We start from the raw sequence: 18,110 nt of genomic DNA, 5'->3' as shown, positions 1-18,110 counted from the left end.
CTCCGTGGAGAGTCTGCTTCTCTCTTTGCCTCTCACCGGACTCGTGCTCTCTCTGTCTCTCTCTCTCTCTCTCTTAAATAAATAAATAAAATCTTAAAAAAAATAGAAAAAGAAAACTGTAGGGCACACTCTAGCCATGTGATGAATTATTTATGCCCCCACTTAGGGTCATAAAGGAAGTATTGTCATGCTGACCCTGGCTCTGAGGAGTGCCAAGTGCTTTCCAGGCTTTTCCATGAAGCGTGGGCTTCAGACAAATGGGAAATCTTTTCACCTGCTCTCTGCCGTGGCTGCATTTCCAGCCAGCACAGATATGATTATAATTAGACTTGCAAGAGTCCTGTTTCATTTCAAAACGATTCTGGGTATAGTCTGCAGCCTACCTGAGGTATGCATCCAGAAGCAGATCCCTGTGGCAGGTGTTTTTATTTGGGCCCATTCACGTCTTTTCCTACAATATCAGGAGTGTCTGTTTCGATTACACTCACTAATCTCAGATGCCATGTGAGAAGAGATTTGCCATATGTGAGGTTTCAGATGGTGACCACTGAGCAAAATGCACAGCACTCACCGGCTCTCATCACTTCTTAAATGAACAGTAGCTTGGACAAACTCACTTTAGCAGAGCCAGGCCTTTTATTAGCAGCCAGAGAATGGCCTGTAATGGAAGGAATTACTCTGCTCATGCATCTGTCCCAGGGAAAACATTCTTTAGCTTGTCAAGCCTGTGGAACCTCTTATTAGAAACTAAAGCAAAGTCAATTTCTCCATTCTTGCCAACTGAAGGATTCAGAACACATCTCACTGCAGACCCTAAATTAACAATCCAGCTGGAAGGGGAGTCGAGCCCGCTGGAAATGGGCGGGGATGCCCAAGTGGGCAGGACTCAAAGCAAAGCGGAGTCCAACCTAGGCGTTCACATTATTTCAAACCCCATAACCCACTTTTCTGGAGAGCCCTTTTGATCATAACTCTTCACCATGCAGAGTGAGAGTAATGGCAAGATCCACCCAATCTTCAGAGACGGTTGACTTTTTTTTGGCTCCTTTTTATCTAATGATTTCCAATTTTAGCAAGCAGTGCTAAGGAACCACCAAAGTCTTAAAAGTCCTTGATGGGATTCCTCTGTGTAAAAGAAAAATCCATATCTATACGTACAAAGAAGCAGGTTGGTTTTGAGCAGCACAATTTGCTTTGCATTGATCCTTCCAAGCCCTGGATTAAAACAAAGGCACACTTGTATTTCAAGTCCACTCTGGGTGAAGCCGCTCATTGATGAAGTACCAGATGAAGTGATTGTTATGCAAGATTTCAACCCAATCTCCACTGCCTTCTTTGTTGTTTTTTTTTTTTTTAAGATTTATTTATTTGAGAGAGAGAGAGAGAGAGTGCATGCATTTCCACACAAGTGGGGGGAGGGCCAGAGGGAGAGGGAGAAAGAGACTCCCAAACAGACTCCCCGCTGAGCTTGGAGCCTGACTCAGGGCTCGATCCCACGACCCTGAGATCATGACCTGAGCCAAAGCCAAGAGTGAGACGCTCAACTGACTGAGCCACCCAGGTGCCCCTCCACCGCCTTCTTTGATCCTGAGCTGCAAGTCATGACCATTTGCTACAGAATCTGCTATTTGACTCAAAAGATAGCACTGGTTGTCTCACGCCAGAATGAGTATAGCCATGTACTATGCCCTGCAAAAGGACAAAGAGTAAGCAACGTTGTTGGGGAGAATGACCGAGTCAGAACACAACTTCAGGTGCAGCCGTTATGCTTTTCCTATGGAGACCCCCAGCAACTGACAACTGAAATATCATTCCAGTCAGCTTGCTTCAAGTCAGCAAACCTCTCTGTCATCTGACTCCAAACCAGGCCCTGTATCAGGCTCTCCAAGTCAGAGTTAAGACCCCATTCCCACCCTCAATGAACTTATGGTCCAACTCTAAACTCTTAGAAATGAAGTTCCAGAAGAGTAGGTAACTTGTTCCAAGTTGCACTTTTGTAACTAACGGATCCACTATTTGAATCCAAGTTTATTTTTTAATTCCTCTCCCTTTTCAACTATACCACACTGCATCCTCTTACCACATTGCAATATAATGATTTATAATTGTTTTTCAATTGTGGTTATTAAAATTTATTTGGTTCCACCTAAGAGGTGATTGGCTGAGACATAAATTAAGGTATAAGAGTGTATTATAAATGTTGAATATATTCACATATGTTAAATATATTTTATATATTTAAAATAAAAATGAAATTGGTTTACCTCTGGGTGATTTAAAGGATGTTTATCTTGTTTACACTATTCTGTATTTTTTGTTTTCTAAACTGAGATTGCATTACATCTGTATTTTTGAAATGTTGTTTTTAAAATAAAATACATATGAAAATGCTTTTTAGACCATAAAGTGCTAATAAGTATTAGCTACTAAATTCATTGTGTGTAATAAAATCCTCAATGCATGGATTACGTTAAAAGCACATCTAATCAACCTTGATAGTTGATGTTGATAAATGTGCCCGGTGCTCTCAGAACAGTAAGACTGGTTTTCAAGATCACACTGTCTCAGATTAGATGAGTCCAGCTTTGTCCAGCTTTATCTGTCTAGAAATGTTCAATTGCACTATCACATCTGTTATCAGCCACCTTCCCTCAAGGGGTCCTGGTAGAAATCTGGTTTTAATGACACTGCATGTAAATTTGGGTTCCCAACTCCTTGAGCAGATGGATAATAGCAAGATTACTACTGGGCCAGGCACCCTGGAACTACTTCATTTGGGATATAAGCCTTATTTTGCCTCCTTAGAAACCAACCTCTGCTAATACATATACAATGGAATATTATGCAGCCATCAAAAGGAATGAGAGCTTGCCATTTGCAATGACGTGGATGGAACTGGAGGGTATTATGTTGAGTGAAATAAGTCAAACAGAGAAAGACATGTATCATATGATCTCACTGATAGGAGGAATTCTTTTTTTTTTTTTTTTTAAGATTTTATTTATTTGACAGAGAGAGAGATAGCGAGAGCAGGAACACAAGCAGGGGGAGTGGGAGAGGGAGAAGCAGGCTTCCTGCCGAGCCGGGAGCCCAATGCGGGACTCGATCCCAGGACCCTGAGATCATGACCTGAGCTGAAGGCAGACGCTTAACGACTGAGCCACCCAGGCGCCCTATGAGGAATTCTTAATTGCAGGAAACAAACTGACGGTTACTGGAGTGGGGGGGGGGGTGGGAGGGATGGGGTGACTGGGTGATAGACACTGGGGAGGGTATGTGCTCTGGTAAGCGCTGTGAATTGTGCAAGACTGTTGAATCTCAGATCTGTACCTCTGAAACAAATAATGCAATATATGTTAAGAAAAAAAAAAGAAGAAGAAGAAGGTAGCGGGAGGGGAAGAATGAAGCAGGGGAAATCGGAGGGGTAGATGAACCATGAGAGACGATGGACTCTGAAAAACAAACTGAGGGTTCTAGAGGGGAGGGGGGTGGGAAGATGGGTTAGCCTGGTGGTGGGTATTGAGAAGGGCACATTCTGCATGGAGCACTGGGTGTTATGCACAAACAATGAATCATGGAACACTTCATCTAAAACTAATGATGTAATATATGGGGATTAATATAAGAATTAAAAAAAAAAGAAAGAAACCAACCTCTGCTAATAAATGCCACTCTTCTTATCTCAAGGAGGCCTACCTAACAATTTCCTCCACAGACTTACTGATCTTTGGCCAACCAACCCTTTGTGTATAGAAGAAAGAGTCCCCTCCCTTTGGAAAAAGGAGGTTTGGGCTTCCCCGAGCATTCAGGAGATCAAGGCTGGTGATAGAAATTTCTTTTTTTTTTTTTTTATTTATTTGAGAGAGAGAGAGAGAAACAGCATGAGAGGGGATAGGGTCAGAGGGAGAAGCAGGCTCCCCGCTGAGCAGGGAGCCCGATGTGGGACTCGATCCCAGGACTCCGGGATCATGACCTGAGCCGAAGGCAGTCGCCCAACCAACTGAGCCACCCAGGCGCCCCTGGTGATAGAAATTTCTAAGGGGTATCAGCCTAGTATTTCTGGGCCTATGCACTTATATATCAAGGTAGCTGAAGGAATATATTTCTAATTTAATCTGAGGTTCCTTCTAAACATGTATTATATTGTGTTACATGCTTTCAAGCAGAGTGCTTTATAGCTGGGAGGTAAATGGTATTTTACAATAGTGTAATGATTTCAAAAGCACATTCAGGTGCACTGTTATCTCCCTTAATCATTACAACAGCCCTATAGGAAACTTATTACCTACTTTGCAGTGAGGAGACCAAGTCTTAGAAAGTTGAGTTTGGACGTTGAGTCCAAGATTCAAGGACAGGACTCAATACCAGGTCTTCTGACTCCAAATGCTGAGCAATTTCCACCACTTTTCTAAAATTAAAAAACTGACCGTAGGTCCCAGCTGAGCATGTATGGGGTGGGAATGATCCTATTCACAATGAAGCCATCTACTGCAAAAAGGAAGAAAAGGAGAGAGGAAAAAAGCCAATGTCTACTGAGCTTCTACTCTGTGCTGGCTGGTTTATTTCTGCACTATCTCCTTTAAATACCATGTCTTTCTCCCATGTGATCAAAATAGAAATAAACAAAGATTCAGTTACCTCCCCAAAGTCACATAGCTTCCAAGTAGCAAAACTAAACTGACAACCAATCTTTCTGATCCTCAAACACACCATCTTAGCATACTTCACACTTCACTATAACTCACAGTGCCTGAATGCACACGGCAGATTTTAAAAGGCTTAGCAAACAAAAGTTCTGTGTTGTGGAAAGGTTGGTGTTCCTGAGGACACACACGTATCCCTTCCTTCCCCCTGGCCCTCCAGCACGGTTTTCTTTATGACACTGCTGACGTGTTCTTCTGCCCGCCTTTACAGCCTGTGTGGTGGTGGTATCCGTGATTGAACAGCTTGCTCAAGTTCACAACTCCACAGTGGAGGCCTCAATGGAGAGACTCTGCAGCTATCTGCCTGGTAAATACAGAAAGGGACATGCAGCTGTGGGTCTGCTTCTTCGTTTGATTCTTGAGTCATCCTGAGTGAGTTTATACCCTACACCTGCTTATGGAGAAGAATGTGATTGAGTTATTTATGTTGAGTTGATATTCTTATGAGGCTCATAGAAATTAAAACAAACACATAGATACACAAAACCACTCAAGGCAGTTTTGTTTCCCGACGTTTATTGTCCATCATGGCAGGATGAGATTGCTGTGGACATTTAGGGAATGACATGCAGAATGGCTAATTTTTGTTTCATGTGTTACATTTATAAGGATTTGCCCAACTGGGGTTCATTGCCTTAAGTACCAAGAAGGTCAAAATAATGAAAAAAAAATGGATAATTTTCAATGATTTATGTTAATTTAACCACATGCACATTCCCGGATGCACTCACAGCCCTACCAACACAGAGCTTTGTTTAGGCTGAGAAGACAAATGATCTTAAAACCCCAACTGGGAAAATAATCTGGGAACATTCCACCGATTTGAACCGGATCTCAATAAAATCATCTTATCCATCCTCCAAAAAAAAAAAAAAAAGGAACTGATTGATGATTTAAACAAGTTGTGGAGGGGAGGAGTTAAGATGGTGGCGGAGTAGGAGGACCCTGAGCTCGTCTTGTCCTCAAACACAGCTAGGTAGTTATCAAGTTATTCCGAACACCCAGGAAGTCAATGGGAGGTCTGGGAGAACAAAACTGCAAGTCTACCAGTAGAAAAGCGACCACCTTCTGGAAGGTAGGGGGTGCGGAAATTCACTGGGGGGAGACAGAGCTGTGGAAGCGGGGGCGGGGAGGGAGCCCGCTTGCCGGGGCTACTGCAAAGTATTGGACGCCGCGGAACACAAAATCGGAACTTTGAAGTTCCCTACCGTGGGGGACGAGCCTGGATTAAAGGTGCTCAGGGGGCAGAGAGGGGCAGAACCCCAGGAGTGACAGGGTGGTCTGAGGATCCCCTGGGTCGCAGGAAGCACGGGTGGCGCGAGGTGCGGCGCTGTTCCCAGGCATAGGAGCGGCGAGGCCTGCAGAGAGCAGCCCGTCTTGGCGCCGCTTCCTGCTATAAACCGTGAGCCGCCGGGCGGTCTGGGGACCGCTTTCCTGGGAGGGGCAGGCAAGCGTGGGGAGAACCTCCCCGAGAGGAACAGTGTGGTCTGAGTGGCGGGCGACCCTGAAATCTGGTTTTGAAACTTAGTTACCCACCTGAGATAAAAGGGCTCGAACACAGGCAGGGTGAATGCAGGGTTCTGACAGAAACCAGGGACACAAATAGGGTGATTGTTTGCTTTTCTGTGAGGGTTCACAGAAGAGTAGGGGGTGTGAACTTTCCGCTCTGAGGCTAGAGGGCAGGGCACCGCCGTATTCATCCTGCCCAGCGGCGCTGAAATTCGGGGAGCAAAACCAGCGCCACCTAGTGGAGGCCGGAGCCCCATACACCAAGCCTCACCCCACTGCGTCCTGGGGTGGTGTTTCCGCTGAGACAGGTGGGCCTGAGAATCAATGGAGCGGGCCCCTCCCGCAGAAGACCAGCATAACCAACTAGCTCCCACTAAGTTTATTGATCATAGAGTGCTGCACAGCTTCAGCTCTAGGGGAAATAGGATCGAGCTTCCTTTTTACTTGTATTCTTTATTTCTTTTATTCTTATTATTTCTTCATTTATTTTCTTATATTTTCCAATTCCTTTTTTTAATGTTTTATTATTAATTTTTTAAATTTTTATATCTATACCTTTCATATATTTTTTTTATTCTTTTGTCTACTGTCATTTCATTTTATTTTTTTATTTTGGGATCTAGATTCTTTTAAGAAGCGGAACAAAGCACACCCAGGATCTAGTTTGGTTTTGGGGGATTTTTTTTGTGTGGTTATTGTTTTTGTTTTGTTTTTGTTTTGTTTTCTTGTTCTGTGGGGTTTTTTCTTGTTTTTTTTTCTTTTTCTCTGTTTTTGTTTATTTTTTTGTGTGTTCTTTTTTTCTCTTTCCTCTTTTCTTTTCTGGACAAAATGACAAGATGGAGGAATTTACCCCAAAAGAAAGAACATGAAGTAGAACTCATGGCCAGGGATTTAATCAATACAGATATAAATAAAATGTCTGCACTGGAATTTAAAACAATGATTATGAGGATACTACTGGGTTTTGAACAAAGCATAAAAGACACTAGAGAATCCCTTACTACAGAGATAAAAGAACTAAAATCTAGTCAGGCCGAAATTAAAAATGCTACAACCAAGATGCAAACACAAATAGAGGCCATAAAAAGGAGGATGGGCAAAGCAGGGGAGTGAATCAGTGATATAGAAGATAGAATTATGGAAAATAATGAAGCCAAAAAGAAGAGGGAAAGAACGGTAATGGACCATGAAGGTAGACTTAGAGAATTCAGTGACTAAGTAAAACGTAATGTCATTTGTATCATGGGAGTACCAGATGATGAAAAGAGAGATAAAGGGGCAGAAGGTTTATTTAAACAAATTATAGCTGAAAACTTCTCTAATCTGGGGATGGACACAGACATCAAAATCCAAAAAGCACAGAGAACTCCCATTAAATTCAACAAAAGCCAGCCATCACCAAGGCATATCATGGTCAAATTGACAAAATACACAGGCAAGGAAAGAATCCCGAAAGCAACAAGGGAAAAAGGTCTTTAACCTACAAGGGAGGAAGACAGATCGAGTTCGCACAGAAACTTGGCAGGCCAGAAAGGAATGGAAGGAAGTATTCAATGTGCTGAATGGGAAAAATATGCATCCAAGAATTCTTTATCCAGCAAGGCTGTCATTCAGAATAGAAGGAGAGTTTGTTTTCCAGACAAACAAAAACTAAAGGAGTTCATGACCACTAAACAAGTCCTGTAAAAAATTTTAAGAGAGACTCTTTGAGTGGAGGAAAAAGCCAAAAGCAACAAAGACTAGAAAGGACCAGAGAGAATCACCAGAAACACCAACTCTACAGGTTACACACTGGCACTAAATTCATATCTCTCAGTAATCACTCTGAATGTAACTGGACTAAGTCCTCCAATCAAAAGACATAGGGAATCAGAATGGATGAAAAAGCAAGATCTATCTACATGCTGCTTACAAGAGACACATTTTAGACCTGCAGATTGAAAGTGAGGAGATGGAGAACCATCTATCATGCTAATGGATGGCAAAAGAAAGCCAGTGTAGCCATATTTATATCAGCAAACTAGATTTTAAAATAAAGACTGTAATAAGAGATGAAGGAAGGCATTATATCATAATTAATGGGTCTGTCCCTCAAAACGATCTAACAATTGTAAATATTTATGTCCCCAACTTGGGAGCACTAAAATATATAAATAAATTAATAATAAACATGAAGAAACTTGTTGATCATCATACAATAATATTAGGGGACTTTAACACCACACTTACAGCAATGGATAGATCATCTAAGCAGAAAATCAATAAGGAAACAATGGCTTTGAGTGACACACTGGACCAGATGGAATTAACAGATACATTCAGAACATTTCATCCTAAAGCAGCAGAATACATATTCTTCTCTAGTGTGCATGGAACATTCTCCAGAATAAATCACATACTGGGTCACAAATCAGCCCTCAACAAGTATAAAAAGATCAAGATCATACTATACATATTTTCAGGACACAATGTTATGAAACTGGAAATCAACCACAAGAAAAATTTGGAAAGACCTCAAATACATGGAGGTTAAAGAACACCTACTAAAGAATGAATGGCTTAACCAGGAAATTAAAGAATTTTAAAAATACATGGAAGCAAATGAAAATGAAAGCACGACAGCGCAAAATATTTGGGATGCAGCCAAAGCAATCCTAAGAGGGAAGTATATTGCAGTACAGGCCTACCTCAAGAAGCAAAAAAAGTCTCAAATACACAACCTAAACTTGCACCTAAAGGAGCTAGAAAAGGAACAGTAAATAAAGCCTAAAGCCAGCAGAAAGGAAATAATAAAGATTGGAGCAGAAATAAATGATATAGAAACAAAAAAACCTCAGCAGAATGGATTAATGAAACTAAGAGCTGGTTTTTTGAAAGAATTAATAAAATTAAAGAATTAATAAAATTAAGCCATACTTAAAAAGAGAGAGAGAAAGATAAAATCACAAATGATAGAGGAGAGATCACAACCAATACCACAGAAATAGAAACAATTATAAGAATACTGTGAAAAATTATATGCTAACAAACTGGGCAACCTGGAGAAAATGGACAAATTCCTAGAAACTTACAAACTACCAAAACTGAAACAGGAAGAAATGGAAAATGTGAGCAGACCCATAATCAGCAAAGAAATTGAATCAGTAATCAAAAATCTCCCAAAAGAACAAAAGTCCTGGGCTGGATGGCTTCCCAGGGGAATTCTATCAGACATTTAAAGAAGAGTTAATACCTATTCTTTGCAAACTGTTCCAAAAAATAGAAATGGAAGGAAAACTTCCAGACTCATTCTACAAAGCCGGCATTACCTTGATTCCAAAACCAGACAAAGACCCCACTAAAAAGGAGAATTATAGGCCAATATCCCTGATGAACATGGAGAGAGAGCTTGAACATGGATGCAAAAATTCTCAATAAAATACTAGCAAATAAGATTCAACAGTACATTAAAAGCATTATTCACCATGATCAAGTGGGATTTATTCCTGGGCTGCAGGGGTGGTTTAATATTTGCAAATAAATGAATGTGATACACCATATTAATAAAGGAAAAGAAAAGAACCAAATGATCCTGTCAATGGATGCAGAAAAAGCATTTGACAAAATACAAACATCCTTTCCTGATTAAAAAACAAAACAAAACAAAAACAACAACAAAAAAACCTCAACAAAGTAGGGATAGATGGAACATACCTCCACATCATGTATGAAAGACCCACAGCTAACATTATCCTCAGTGGGGAAAAACTGAGAGTCTTTCCCCTACAGTCAGGAACAAGACAAGGATGTCCACTCTCACCATTACTATTTAACATAGTACTGGAAATCTTAGCCTCAGCAATCAGATAACAAAAACAAATAAAAGGCATCCAAATGGGCAAGGAAGAAGTCAGGCTTTCACTATTTGCATACAACATGATACTCTATGTAGAAAATCTGAAAATTTACTAGAACTCATACATGAATTGAGTAATGTCACAGGATATAAAATCAGTGTACAAAAATCTGTTGCATTTCTATATACCAATAACAAAGCAGCAGAAAAAGAAATCAAGGAATCAATTCCATTTGCAATTGCATCCAAAACAATAAGATACCTAGGAATAACTCTAAAGAAGTGAAAGATCTATACTCCGAAAACTATAGAATCCTTATGAAAGAAATTGAAGAGGACACAAAGAAATGGAAAAGCATTCAATGCTCATGGATTGGAAGAACAAACATTGTTAAAATGTCTATAATACCCAAAGCAATCTAAGCATTTAGATTGGAAGAACAAACATGGTTAAAATGTCTATAATACCAAAAGCAATCTACGCATTTAATGCAATCCCCATCAAAATACGACCAGCATTTTTCATAGAGATAGAACAAACAATCTTAAAATTTGGATGGAACCACAAAAGACCTCGAATAGCCAAAGCAATTCTGAAAAAGAAAAAACTGGAGGCATCACAGCTCTCGATTTCAAGCTATACTACAAAGCTGTAGTCATCAAGACAGTATAGTACTGGCACAAAAACAGACACATAGATCAATGGAACAGCATAGAGAACCCAGAAATGACCCTCAACTCTCTGGTCAACTAATCTTCAACAAAGCAGGAAAGAATATCCAATGGAAAAAAGATGGTCTTTTCAACAAATGGTGCTGGGAAAACTGGACAGCAACACGCAGAAGAATGAAACTGGACGACTTTCTTACACCATATACAAAAATAAATTCAAAATGGATGAAAGACCTAAATGTGAGACAGGAAACCACCAAAATCCCAGAGAACACAGGGAGCAACCTCTTTGACCTCGGCTGTAGCAACTTCTTACTAGACACATCACCACAGGCAAGGGAAACAAAAGCAAAAATGAACTATTGGGACTTCATCAAGATAAAAAGCTTCTGCACAGTGAAGGAAACAATCAACAAAACTAAAAGGCAGCCTAGGGAATGGGAGAAGATATTTGCAAATGACATATCTAATAAAGGTTTAGTATCCAAAATCTATAAAGAACTTGTAAAACTCAACACCCAAAAAACAAATAACCCAGTTAAGAAATGGGCAGAAGACATGAATAGACACTTTTCCAAAAAAGACAACCAGATGGCTAACAGACACATGAAAAGATGCTCAGCATCACTCATCATCAGAGAAATACAAATCAAAACCATGATGAGATACCATCTTACACCTCTCAGGATGGCTGAACTTAATAACGCAAGAAACAACAGATGTTGGCAAGGATGAAGAGAACGGGAACCCTCTTGCACTGTTGGTGGGAATACAAGTTGGTGCAGCCACTCTGGAGAACAGTATGGAGGTTCCTCAAAATGTTAAAAATACAACTACCCTATGATCCAGCAATTGCACTCCTATTTACCCAAAGGATACACAAGTACAGATTCGAAGGGGTACATGCACCCCAATGTTTATAGCAGCATTATCAACAATAGCCAAACTATGGAGAGAGCCCAAATATCCATCAACTGATGAATGGATAAAGAAGATGTGGTGTGTATATGTGTATATATATATATATATATATGTATGTATGTATATATAAAATGGAATACTCCTCAGCCATCAAAAAGAATGAAATCTTGCCATTTACAATGACACAGATAGAGTGTATTATGCTAAGTGAAATAAGTCAGAGAAAAACAAATACCATATGTGGAATTTAAGAAAGAAAACAGATGAACATACGGGAAGGGAGAAAAGAAAAAAAGGAGAGAGGGAAACAAGCCATAAGAGACCATTGATAAGAGAACAAACTGAGGGCTGATGGAGGGAGGTGGGTGGGGGGTGGGACAGATGGGTGATGGGTATTAAGGAGGGCACTTGTTATGATGAGCACTGGGTGTTGTATGTAAGTGATGAATCACTGCATTCTACTCCAGAAATCAATATGCATTATATGCTAACTGCCTAAAATTTAAATTAAAAAGAAATAGAAAGCATACTTAGCAAATTTACAGATTGGGGTGGAGTAGGTATTATGTTTGATGATTAAATCATAATTTAAAATTATCTCCATGTTCTAGAATGAATAAAAATGATTAAGTACAAAAAACACACAAGTTGCGTTTTTCTCTTTCAATCTCAACAAAATTGAGAAAATATCGATTCTATTTCCCTTATAGAATACTATTAGGTGAACAGTCACAATGGGTAAACTTCCTTGAGAGTCAAATTATCATTCATTTAATGTTAAAAAACAAATTCACCAAGGATGAATTTTTTCAAAGTAAGGAAGCTAGACTAATGGCCATTGTGTCTTGGGTTTACAGAGCATGCTGTGCCAACAGCGCCTAAGCATTTTCGGAGGATTTATTGCATTCAGTAACAATATGCATTCACAAGCTAAATTTCTTGGAATTTAAACTAAGGATCAAGAGAGAATACTACACTAACACATGTGTTTACAATGTCCCAGATTGACCATTGCTAAGGTTTTGACATATTTACATCATCTTTCTTTTATGAAATTAGAATGTGGCTTCCCCTCACCCCCAGTTCCATTCTCCTCCCATCTCCTTAGAGGGAACCACTCATATGAACTTGATGGGTATTGTTCTTGTCAAGTTTTATACTTTCACATTCACTTGTATGAATCCATAAACAATATATGGTATTGTTCAGCGAGTAATTTTTTAACCTGTTTTTGGTAAAACAAAACAAATATAGAAAGCCACACAAAAAAATGTATAGCTTTATCAGTTATTAAAAGGTGAATACCTTGGTAAACATAGCCCAGGTCAAGAAGGAACAGATAGGTAACTACTCTAGAAGCCCCATCCCATCATAAATCACTTCTTTTGCCTAAAGGAACATCCTGAATTTTACTGTAATCATTTTTTTGCATTGCTTTATAGTTTTGTTATCCAAGTGAACATTCCCTGCACTATAGTCTTGCCTAGTTTAAAATTTTTGATATGTCTTTTAAGTTTATTTTAATCTACAAGTTTTCTTTCCATCCCTTTCTTTGCCATGTAATTTAATTGTAGGATTTGCCCTGTAGAGTTTCCCACAGTCTGGATTTTGCTGATTGCTTCCCTGTGGTATGATTAAATATGTTGCTCTGTGTTCTGTATATCCTGAAAAATTGCAGCTAGATCCAGAGGCTTGATCAGACTCCAGTTTGATTTCTTTGGCAAGACTATAAGTGATAATGTTTTCTTTCATTGGGAGGCCATTAAATGTGATTTTCTCTTTTTTCTTTTTGCAATATTAGCAGCTGTTGATGCTCAATAATCAGATCTATTAGTTCACTGGGAGTTGCAAAATGGTACTATTCTAATATATCATTTATATTATATTTAGTGGTGGAAATACATTCGAGACACTTTCCCTCATCCTCATCATATTTTAGAGACATTTTCCCCACAGTCACTAATGGTATTGTTCATAGTAGGAAAGGCCAGATACATGCCTGATTCCTTTGCTCTACTTGCGAGTTTTCAAATAATTCATTGTCTTTCTATGATCCCATAGTAGTCAATCACTTTTCTTTAAAATATCATGAACTCTTGAATTTATACATATTTCATGAGTTTTGGTCTATTTCTATTACTATCCTTTTGTAACTCAAATTGTCTCATGTTTGACCAGTGGGAACTTCTTCAAGTTGGCTCCTGAGTCCCTTTGACATGAACCTAAGTAACCTTTGATAGCTTCCTCGCTAATTGATATGACAAGATGTTCCAGCCCTGTCTTGTACATTTCCAGACCCAGGCTTGAAATCAGTCATTTCTCTCAAAAGCTCTGGTTTCCGTTAGTGGGAAATAGTATTTTAAGACCACAGTCTGGGTGCATAGGAATGTTCATTGCTACTGAGTTGGTCATTCTTTCTAGGCCTTTTCAGGAGACAATTCTAGAAAAAAATACATATATTTACATATACATGTACATACATTTACCTATATTACATATAATTTTAAGACAAAATGTCTTAATGAGTTCATACTGACACTTCAAATTCAGGACTACAGGATTTTCTTTTGACAGGATTTTCTTCTTAATCTCTTCTGTATCATACCTATATCTTCTTCTCTCCACACTTGAAGTCCTAATTCTCAAGGACAAAGGGATAAAATATAAGTACTCATTCACCTATCCCTCATTATACATATAACAGTCTCAGAAGATCAATCCTAGTACTGCTATCATTAATATATTTTATAATCATTGAGAGCAGTTAAAATTGTTTTTTGCATATACTTTTCCCATTTCTCCACCCTTTGTAATCATTGTATTATATGACCTGATCATACAGCTATTACATGCAATACCCATTCCCTGCCCACCCCTCACTTTGTCTCAGTCCCATCAGCAACTGTTTGATCAATGTTCACCACCAGCCCTTATGAGGATGCCTCTCTAGCTGAGTTGTTGTCTAAAGCTCATTCCTCAGGAAGGGCTCATGGGAACAATATTCCCTGAATTCTTGCATGTCAATAACAAGCTGTCTGTGCCCTTTACACTTGAAAGTCAGCTGTTTTTCTGGATATATAAATCCTTGGCACACAATTTCTTTCCCTAAATATCTTAAATGTGTCTTTAAAAAGCCTACTGATAATCTTATTCCCTTTTTCTTGTAAATCACTTGCTGTTTCTGCCTAGAGATTCAAAGATTTCTTTTTCCTTTCTTCTCTAAAATTCAGTCATCTAACTAGAATGTGTCTTGGTATTAGTTGTCGTATGTTGATGTCAGGCATGCAGTATGCTCTCAAGTACATTTTTTTTATAATTTCAGGACAGTTGTTTACTGTTCAGTTTCCTTGATTGGTTTTCTTTTTCAGGGATTTCTAATATCCATATTTTGAATCTTCTTTGCCTAACCTCGATATGTTGCCTATCTCTTGAATACTTTCTATCCCTGTATTTTTTATCTTGAAAGTTTTACTCTTTTTCACCTTGTATTTTTCTTAAGACATTAACTATTGTATTCAGCTCTTCTGTTCACTCTAGTTTAGACTTCATTTCTCTTATAATCTTGTATTCTTCCCTGAGTTCTTTTATTCTATGTCTGAGTTATTCTAATTCTGATTCCTGTGTTCTTTCATGACATAATATTTTATTAATGCTTCTTAGCTCATTTCAAAATACTATGTTATGTTTTAATCCTTTTTTGGGCTTGACTTTCTGGCATGCTTTTGCTTTCTATAGGGATGTGATTCTGTTCCTTATTCTTTTTTTTTTCTTATAATAACTTTGTATGGGAGTTGACCTAGATACATTTCTGTTGCTCATTTTTATGTGAAATTAGTTTTCCAAAACTCTTAAAAAGAGAAGTGGTTCAGGGTACAGAACTTTTTCTTTTGTTCTAATATAGTGTTAAAACACACACACACACACACACACACACACACTCCCCCCAGCAGCTTGCTTGCTGAGAGAGTTTCTGACTGTTCCCCTGCCCACTTTTATCTGGATTTTCTTTTTCCTTTGCTTCTGTCCAGTTCAGTGTTGTTTCCAAATCCAGCAGTTTCTCCTCAGTGTGCACGCTGTCCTGGAAGGGAGCTCTGGCAGGTCAGTTTCTACAATTTATAGGAGCCTGGACAGGCCAGCCCCTTAGTCCTTCCACCTTGAGCCCCTTGCACTCATCTGTCACAGTGGGCCAAACCCATCCCGGTCTCAGCTGCTGTTCTTTAATTGGCCTGCCATACTTTCTAAGCAATACCTATGGGCTATCTGGGGATTCCCCTATTCACAGGTTTCTCTGGCATTCCATTGCTTCCCTTTACTTTCTCCCACATGGACGTTGATACCCCACAGGTCTTGTGGCTGTGAGTGGTTTATCCTAGCCTAAATGTGAGGGTTCATGGAGATACCTACTTTTGTTATAACAACTGTCCATGGATTTTGGGTTCTTCTATCCAGGAGCTCTTTTTTGCCCCCTTAGGTAGAAATTCAAAGAAATTCCAAAATTCTGCTGCCTCCGACACCATCTTTCCAGAATCCTCCCCATGTGGGATTTTACTTTCATATTAATGTCTACTATATGCATAGCTCTGCAACTTCTGTTTTTCGCTCAACAGTATGTTTTTGAGATCTATAGATCTATGTTAAGACATAGAGACTGAGGTCAAGCCTCTTAATTACTCTATAGTTCTTTACCATATAAATGTCCCATATTTTACTGACCCATCCCCCTATTACTGGATGTTCACAATCTATTATAAACCTTACTTTGTATTTTCATATCTCTGAATTAGAGAAAAAAGAGGAAAATATTATTACCATTTCACAAAAAAAGGAAAAAAGTGAAAAACAGTCATAATTATCATTAAGATTTATTTTGATTGGTTGTCATTTCTGTGTAATAGACCACATTGACACATATCACTGTTTGTACCTGGCGTTTGATTTTCTCTTTTTAGGCAAAGTTGTGTTGTTCAAAGATGAAAGGCTCAGTAAAAATCCTCCTTCCTAGATGACACTGTCCTAATGTACTAGTGAAATGTAATACAACATGGACCAAGATTGCTGGTCTTCAGGGTACGGTCTGGGCTCCTGACTCAGCACAGGACATTTCAGAGTCTGCTGAGGTAAATGAGAGGCTGAAGGTCAGATTCTGGTAAAATAAAAGTTGACACTTTAACAAGGGAATCAAAGTGGTATTTCAGTTTTCTGCGGTAGGTAAGAATGCTGCTTGGGGTTATTTTCTTTTATTAATTAATGTTTTACCTCTGGATAGAAATAAGGTATTCAGTTCAGTAAAGGCTCTTTCATTTGACATACATGAAGTCACGGGGGGCATTACTGTTGCCATTTTACGGATGTGGAAACCAGGGTGCAGAATGGCTATGCAGATTGTAGAGGGTGACAAAGATAGTTTGTCTCCTAGCTCAGGATTTCTCTTTCTTGAAATCAAAATAGGCCTGAACCATAGCCAGGAGAATGGGAGACAGAGGACGTGAAATTATGGACTTCAACACACAGGTTTTATTTTTAAAATTATTTTTAAATAGCATTGCTTTTACCTCCAAAGCAAAACAAGTTCGGAAGACATAACCTTAGCAGACTGAAAGCATGTAAGCACCATTCTTGAGAATAATCACTCAGTAAATCACGTTGGCCTTTCCTTGCCTGGGAAGATGATTTTTTTTTTTTTAATTCTGCAAAGCATTACTGACCTTCAGTTTCACCTGCTGCTTTTGCTGCTGGCTCTCATTAGTAAACACCTTGAAAGAATCTCAGAATTGTTAATGGAAAAATGATTAATGGAATCATTCTCCCTAGGGGTCAGTAGACTCATATGCCCTGAGACCCTTGCTAGAGCTTCACTTTCTTGGGTCCCCTATGCAAAAATCTTATCTTCATGGAATATGATAGCTAAAAACTCGTGTGGATTTAAAATGAAGAGGGAATCCCTCTTCGCGTACTGGAGATTCTGAAAATCTACAAACAAACTAGAAAACAGAGCCTCAAAACTAGCTTTGTGGTCGTTTAATCTCCCGGGGCTTCAAATTTCCCACTCAGTGTATCACAGTACCTGCCACACCTGGAGTAGACGAAGCATCAGATAAAATGTTCTAAGTACGTTGAAATGCACTCTACAAACAACATGGGCTTTTGGAGTAAAAAAGTTAAACTCTTCCTAAACCATGTCGTAGATCTGGGATCTGGGGCCTTAAGCTCTCTAAACCTTAAGGTTCCTCCCTATAGAACAAGGGTAAGAATAAACACTCCCTCAAAAGGTTCTTTTTTTTTTTTTTTTACTTTTGTAGTATTTTTTATTTATTTATTTATTTTTATTCTTATGTTAATCCCCATACATTACATCATTAGTTTTAGATGAAATGTTCCATGATTCATTGTTTGTGCACAACACCCAGTGCTCCATGCAGAACGTGCCCTCCTCAATACCCACCACCAGGCTAACCCATCCTCCCACCCCC

At 39.1% G+C, this 18,110-nt stretch overlaps 1 protein-coding gene across 2 annotated transcripts in view; it reads left to right on the top strand.

The window, feature by feature from the left end:
* AOAH (acyloxyacyl hydrolase) overlaps positions 1-18,110 on the top strand; it is a 165,338-nt gene that overhangs the window by 15,271 nt on the left and 131,957 nt on the right. For both annotated transcript variants that reach the window (XM_035020912.1, XM_035020913.1), the window contains exon 2: positions 4,915-5,010. In XM_035020912.1, the coding sequence (XP_034876803.1) occupies positions 4,915-5,010 (96 nt within the window). The remainder of the gene's footprint in view (positions 1-4,914; positions 5,011-18,110) is intronic.

Source organism: Mirounga leonina, unplaced genomic scaffold, assembly GCF_011800145.1.
Source record: "Mirounga leonina isolate KUSES-001 unplaced genomic scaffold, KU_Mleo_1.0 Mir_174, whole genome shotgun sequence".
In the NCBI taxonomy this organism is placed as follows: Eukaryota; Metazoa; Chordata; class Mammalia; order Carnivora; family Phocidae; genus Mirounga; species Mirounga leonina.
The sequence above is the reverse complement of the archived record's forward strand: the minus strand, read 5'-3'. Positions and strand labels throughout refer to the sequence as shown.